The sequence below is a fragment of the Octopus bimaculoides genome, chromosome 25 (genome assembly GCF_001194135.2).
Source record: "Octopus bimaculoides isolate UCB-OBI-ISO-001 chromosome 25, ASM119413v2, whole genome shotgun sequence".
NCBI lineage: Eukaryota > Metazoa > Mollusca > Cephalopoda > Octopoda > Octopodidae > Octopus > Octopus bimaculoides.
In genome coordinates this window covers 21,002,186-21,009,919 of record NC_069005.1, presented here as the reverse complement: position 1 = coordinate 21,009,919, position 7,734 = coordinate 21,002,186, and the positions used below count along the sequence as shown (strand labels likewise).

Genomic DNA, 7,734 nt, shown 5'->3' with positions numbered 1-7,734 from the left:
GGCCACAGTCAAATGACTAAAACAAGTAAAAGAGTAAAGAGTAATTAAAAAAGTAGAAAACTTTTCAAATATAAAATAAATTGGAAGTATACAGAAATAAACATTATTTTCCATCAATAACATTAATAACTGTTTCGATTCATTTTGAAAAATGAAAATTTATTTTATGGTTTATTATCGTTTATATTTTGAATTACATACCTATGGAGGGCACCAAAGTCTTTTAAGTGCTTAGGGCCTCTGTGGGTCTTTATCGAACCCTGTTCATTATATTTACCCTAACACTCATTTCTCATCTCTATCCATCCCCCACCTTCTCTATACTCCCTTGCAATTTCTACTCTCCCACTATCCCTGTTCTTTGCTCCTCATTCACCTCATTACCTTGGAGTCCACCCAGGATCAATGTTACAAAGCTGGGATTTTGCATTACCTTTACATTCCATCCTTCACTCATAATTCTCTCTCTCTCTCTCTCTCTCTCTCTCTCTCTCTCTCTCTCTCTCTCTCTCTCTCTCTCTCTCTCTCTCTCTCTCTCTCTCTCTCTCCCTCCCTCTCTTCTTGAGCTGGGGTGCATGTATGTGTGTCTTGAATGAAGATTAGAGATGAACTGTGTATATGTGGGCATGTTTTTGAACTTACACTACTTTTCATGTACGCATAGATATGTATGCTTAGATGTATAGACATATGCATATGTCAGTAGGTGTTAGTAAATAAAAAAAACTATGTATGACTGTGGTTGTGTGTGAGCATGATGCATGCATGTTTGAATAAATAGGTACAAACAGCTATTTCCACACTGATAACTTATCACCAGTATTTTATCTCTCTTTCCAGACCCACCCGAGTTACTCTTGTTCTCTCTTCAATAATATGCATTGCCATGTGGCTCCTTTGCAGCAAAAAACCTTGTTCTGCTCTCTTGTACTTTAACCTCTCATCTCCTAGCATAAAACCACCTCTATCTCTCTACTACAACCCCACTCAGTTGAAGGAGATTTGGGGATTTTAGTGTTTAAGCTGTATATCAACTTCAAATATGCTGGTGCCAATACTCTCCATAAAGTGGTTGGTATTTTGAAGGGCATCCAGCCATAGAATCCGTGCAAAGTAGACAATGGAACGCAATACAACGTTTAGACCATTGGCATGGAAGATGGATGAGAAAAGATGATGTATCATCGCCATCATCATTGAGTGTTTGTTTTCCATGCTGTCATGGGTTGGATGGCTGGTCAGCCAGAGAGCTTCTGAGTTTCCAGTTGGCATGGTTTCTATGGCTAGATACCCTTCCTAGCACCAACCACTTTGCGGAGTGTATTTGGTGGTGTTCGTGTGACACTGGCACAAGTGCTTTATGCTTTATACATGGCTCTGACACAGATGCCTTTCACATGGCACCAGTGTGGGTGCTCTTTGTGTGGCACTGGCACAGGTGCTATTATATGTGGCACCAGCACAGACACTTTTTTACACGGTACCAGAATGGGTACTTTCTTATATGGCAGCAGCACAGGTGCTTTTTACATGGCACCAGTATGGGCACTATTATACTTGGCACCAGCACAGGTGTTTTTTGTGTGGCACCAGTACAGGCCCTTCTTTTACATGGCACTGGCAGAGGTGCTTTCTTACATGGCACCAGCACAGGTGACTTTTATGCTTTTTATATGGTACCAGGACCTGCAAGCCCACAAGAAAAGGACATCTCAGCAGAGAGACTGAGTCGGTGGGGGCAATATGGTTGTAAAGGATATGCCTGAATCACCCTCATCATAATCATTTGATATCTATGTCCCATGTTGACATGGGTTGGACATACCTGGTGCAGGCATAGCTATGTGATAAGAAGTTTGTTTCCCAACCACATGGTTTTGGGTTCAGTCCCACTGCGTGGCACTTTGGGCAAATATCTTCTATTATAGCCTTGGGCCAACCAAAGTCTTGTAAGTGAAATTGATAGAGAAAAACTGAAAGAAGCGGTTCATGTGAGTGTATTTGTATATGTGTGCATGTGTGTGTTACTCTCCTTACCTTGGCATTAAGTGATGATCATAAACTAGCATCACTGTCATGCATGTGGTGTTTTTCATTTCCAGTCTGGCCATGGAGAAATTTTACCTTGCTTGGAAACAAGTGAGTGTTAGTGACAGGAAGGGTATCCTGCTGTAGAAAATCTGCCTCAAAAAATTCTACCCAACTCATGCAAGCATGGAAAAATTGATGTTAAAATGATGATATATATTATGTGATTGATTTGTTCACCAATAAAAAATACATCTGAAACCACGGTAGTAAAACTCAATCCATCTGTGTTATTGTTTATACTTCACCACATTCAGAACCGTCCCTGCACTGATCAAAGCCTTGGATTTGGTAGGCAGAAACTGAAAGAACTCCATCATGTGTGTGTGTGTGTGTTTGTTCCCCACCACTGCTTGACAATCGGTGTTGGCATGTCCCTGTAACTTACCAGTTCAGAAAAAGAGATCAATAGAATAATTATCAGGCTTAAAAAAAAAAGGTACTGGGTTTGATTCATTTAACTAAAATTTCTTAAAGGTGGCGCTCCAGCATAGCCACAGTCTAATGACTGCAACAAGTAAAAGATGTGTGTGTATGCATATGTATGTATAAGTATATACATATATGTATGTGTGTGTGGATATATATAGATAGATAGATACATACATACATATATACATACATACATACATACATACATACATACATACATACATACACACATACATACATACATACATACATAGAGAGGATTATATATGTACATATATCATCATTTTTTTTCTATACTAGCATGATTTAGATGGGTCCTCTCCAAAAACAGCTTCCCACCACTTGTTACATTCCTTTGTCATCTCTTGTGTGGGGTTCAGCTTCCTGAGATCATGAGATCAACCTTCACCACCTCAGCTCATATTTTCCTTAATCTTCCTCTTACATTATATCCATCTGCCCTCCTGTCACTTCTTGACTGATCTGTCATCTTCTATATCTATTATATGTCCATATCAGTGCAGCTGTCCTTCCTGCATACTAAAGTTTATTCCTCTCAAACCCAGTTCCTCTTACTGCTTATCTAAGCCTTATCTTCATGCACATTAACATTTTACATCCAGCAGATCATACTCACTTCGTTTCTCTCCAACTTTTACACTTTTTTCTTTATATTTTATATTGTAAAACAGATATATTTTATAAGATATGATTTAATAAAATAACTTATGTACTTTTTTATAACTTTCGGCAAATCTTTGAAAGTTTCATATTTGTACAGAGCTGTCAATGAGAGTTACATTGATTTCTGACACAGACACCAGACTACAAATTCTAGTAGTTGAATATAGCTAGTTACACTAATTTTATCAACTGCAGGAGGATGTAAGGCAAGATGACTTTACTGTAGCACAAAGCCAGAAGTTTGTGTAGCTCCATTTATTTTTAGTTAAGCCATAAGGCCGTAAATGTACCTCAGTCGAAACATTTACTGGTGCACAGCCTATAGGCCATCCTCTATATTCAGTGCCCACATCTCACAATCAAACTATTTTGTAATTATTTGTTAAAAAGGATTTACTCTTTTACTCTTTTATTTGTTTCAGTCATTTGACTGTGGCCATGCTGGAGCACCGCCTTTTAGTCGAGCAAATCGACCCTAGGGCTTATTCTTTGTAAGCCTAGTACTTATTCTATAAGTCTCTTTTGCTGAACCGCTAAGTTACGGGGACATTTTTTATTTATTTATTTATTTATTTTTAATCAGGACTGAAGATTTTGGAAGTTCAATGTGAAATATAAATAACAAACATATGATTTTTACTTTTAAATGAAATATTGAATCTGCTCCTCCAATACAACGAAAGGTAAGTAAATATAATTGTGTTTACATGTGACATTTATGTGACAATACATTTGTAACTCCCTCCTAAACTCCAGAATCAGAAACCTTCGATTAGGGCTGATTTGGGACTAAACCACAGCAAGTACAGTTTTTATTGCACTTGTTACAGTTTAGTTCCATGTCAGCCCTGGTCCAGCAGGCTTATGATCAAAAGCTATCTTGGATTATACTATTTACAGCATCCTTTGCAATTTTTAAAATGTTAGAGAATAATTTAAAAGAAAAGCTTTAGCTGCTATTTCTACCAGATCAAGTGAGCAGCACCTGATCTTGCACTAAATACCCAATCCTTTATCCCTAAATTGGTAACCCCTCATGAATGCACCACCACCCTACTTACTAAAAAAAAAAAGCAGTTAAATCTACCTCAAAATCGCACCATCTTAAAAAGGAACATGTTTGATAATATGGTTCTGGGCTTACAGGACATAGGGAATGGCTTTGATCATAGTTTTATATAGTCATGGCTAATATAGAGCTAAACATCAACCTCTGGGGAGGAGGATCTTGGAAAAGTTATGCTCACCACTCCTCTCCACTTCAACTAACTTTATAAAGGTCTATAAAGAACTAGCTGCTCCCATTTCGTTGCACACTCATCACTAACATCCTTGGTCAAAGGCCATGAATTTCACAGTCTCACAATTTCCATTTCCTTCCTTTCTAGAATTACAAAAAACTTAGACAAATGCAATCATAAATTAGATAAAATTTCGTAGTTATTGTTGTTGGTTAGCCCCAGACATGGCTTCTGAGTGGAAATTTTACCAGGTGGTACCAAGTTTCTCTTGGGGATTGCTTCTTTCACAAAATGTAGATGTGTGTTTTCAATATATACAAGCATTTCCTGAGATTCCAGGAATTTCCTCAGCCAAAATATAATGTGCCATGAACCCAGAGCACTTGTCTGCCTTCTTTGAACAGGCCAATGATCAAAGGAGCTCCAACATGTGGCCATATTTGTTTCCTTTTTAAAACACAATGGTCTGATATGATGGAGATTTAGCTGCTGTTTTTAGCATGTGGAGTGACTGTGAGGAGAGTCCTTTGTTGTTTTTCCAATATTATAGTACTTTATAAGGCAGTGAACTGGCAGAATCATTAGCACACTAGGCAAGATGCTTAGTGGCATTTCATCTGTGCCTATGTTCTGAGTTCAAATTCTGTTAAGGTTGACTTTGCTTTTCACCCTTTTGGTGTCAATAAAATAAGTACCAGTTGAATGCTGGGGTTGATTTAATCAACTCGATCCCTGCCCCAAAACTACTGGCCTCATGTCAAGATTTGAAACCAATATCAGAGTACTTTATTCTGTTGGACACCTTAACTCATTTAGCAGTAATATTACTAAATAAGATAGGAACATATCTATAACTGCCATCTTGCTTACTAAAAGAATCAGATTTTCTTCTTAAGCAAGATAATAAATAATTGCTTTTTAATTAATTTTTCTCAAAATTAATTCCCCTTTTCTTTCAGGTGAATTTCATTTTGTAGACAACTTTTTGCATAATTTATTCTATACATTCCAAACTGAGTTTTAACCACAACATAGTCCTATACACCTTGTACTCCAAAATGATCATGGCTGAAACACTCTTTAATAATAAGTCAATTTGATCAAAACTGAACTATGTATACCAGTTATACTATATATTACATACTGTATATTATCTGCAGAGATCCTAAGACCAAGATGCCATGTAAAAATCTTTGGTGTGGGTGCTGGTACCACATAAAAATCACTGGTGATAGTGTTATGTAAAAGCACTGGTAACAGTGCCATGTAAAAAGCTTCCAGTACATTCAGTGGAGTGGCTAGAGTTAGGAAGGACATCCAGCTGTAGAAACCTAACCAAAGCTAGTGTGACCCTGGCCTTACTAGTTCCTGTCAAGCTGTCTAACCCTTGCCAGCATGGGAAATGGACATTAAATGTTGATGATGATGATGTATGTATATTTACAACTGGGAAATGAGTTTCTCCTCCACTGTTCGATATTAACTTGAACATATACATGTGTATGTACTAATCATACTGTCTACTAAACATATCATATATACATACATTATACATGTGTGTGATAAGTGTAGGTATGTACACACACATACACACACACTAGATATGCCAGTTATACTATATATTATATTGCTAGAAACATACTTTACATTATGGTACACAGCACTATATATTATATTGAATATTACATATAGCTTTTATATACTAGTTATACTCTAGATATACCAGTCATACTACCATTGATGTGACATATTAATATAATCCTACAATTCGTATGCTAGGTTTGGCATGCTGGTATGGCACTACTATTCTAGTAACATCTATATAATGTACTGATATGCCGTTATCATTGATGCGAAAAATTGATAATCAAAGCAACTAAATCTTCTCTTTAATTGTCTCTTCTAGAATGGAAGATATGACATTTATTAAGGTAATAGCCAATAACAGAGAATTCTACCTCTTCACTACAATTAAAGATGAGGGCTACGATTTGATTATAACAGATTGTCAAGACTTTTGGAGTGGATTCGGTAAGTATATTATGAACCTCTGTCATTTAAACAAACCATATCCAGCTCAAATATCTTATCTGTTTTATGTTAAAACCAACCAGATCTGATCTCTCTCACCTACCTTACAATGTCATTCCAAAAATGCAACAATCGCACTATTGAACTCTCAAAGCTATGAGATAATGCCTAATTAATTCAAAACAATGTGAACAAATAATCTGAATACTAATGGGTTAACCTAACAATGAGCAAATATCTAGGTCAGATGTGGTCAGAATAAATGCTAAAGTGTTGAGCTAGTATCTAGTGGTTAAGGTAGTGTCTAGTGTGAAGTAGATGAGAGGTAAAACTTGAAGAGTTTGATGTCAGTCTAACAAATGTAAGTTCAAAAATGTCCTGGTGATAAATAATAGCTGAATGATTGTACAGACAGGTTAACTAACAGCTGAGATCTGGGCGAGTTGATGGTTAGGTGAGCTGACACCTTGGTGAACTGGCAGTTGGGTGAAGTGATAGTAGGGTGAACACAGGTGAGATGAATTGGCAGTTGGATAGATTAACAGATAGGTGAACTCACTGTTGACTGAAATGATAGATAGATGAACTAAGAGTTATGTGACAGCTAGGTGAAATGACAAATGGAGCATTAGAATGAACAGCTTGAAAATTTAATGTATCTTTTCAGCAATATCAAGGTGTCCCACCTATAGTATCAAGGTCTTCTGATCTGGGATATCCATGTGTTACCTACTGTGATATTGTGGTATTCTTAATTGTTCTCAACAGTGAGACTGAGGGGTATTCTCTTATTATATCAGGGTACCCTCCCTGCCATATCAAAATCAAGACATCAAAGATGCTCTTTTAAGAATTTCAAAATGTTTTCTCTCTGTGATATCAATGTGTTTTCTGTGTACTATCTAGGTATTCACTGTATGATATTGAAGTATCCCTGTGTGATATTGAAGTGTTCCTGTGTGATACTGAAGTATACCCTCGATAATATTGATGCATCAGGTGTCTTCTTTTTGTTATCAAGATGTTCTAACTTCAAAATTGAGGTGTCCTTCCTATGATATCAAAATGTCATCTGTGTGTAATATTGTGATGTTCCATGGATATGATATCACAGTCTTCCCTCTCCATGTCAAACTATTTGTTTTGATAAGGCTGAAGGAAAATTGAGCTGTTAAGTAAAACATTAGATTCTAAATTTTTGCATTGAGTTCCCTTCTGTTCAAATTATATATATGTATGTATATATATATATATATAT

General features: G+C 36.6%; 1 protein-coding gene across 4 annotated transcripts in view; it reads left to right on the top strand.

Annotated features, from left to right (window-relative positions):
• The window catches only part of LOC106875173 (DNA repair protein XRCC4), a 48,094-nt gene that overhangs the window by 19,468 nt on the left and 20,892 nt on the right, over window positions 1–7,734 (top strand). For 3 of the 4 annotated variants that reach the window (XM_014923203.2, XM_014923204.2, XM_014923205.2), the window contains exons 2-3: window positions 3,788–3,887; window positions 6,352–6,476. In XM_014923203.2, coding sequence (XP_014778689.1) covers window positions 6,353–6,476 — 124 coding nt within the window. In that variant the 5' untranslated portion in view covers window positions 3,788–3,887; window position 6,352. The remainder of the gene's footprint in view (window positions 1–3,787; window positions 3,888–6,351; window positions 6,477–7,734) is intronic. The other variant, XM_014923206.2, reaches the window with a different exon arrangement.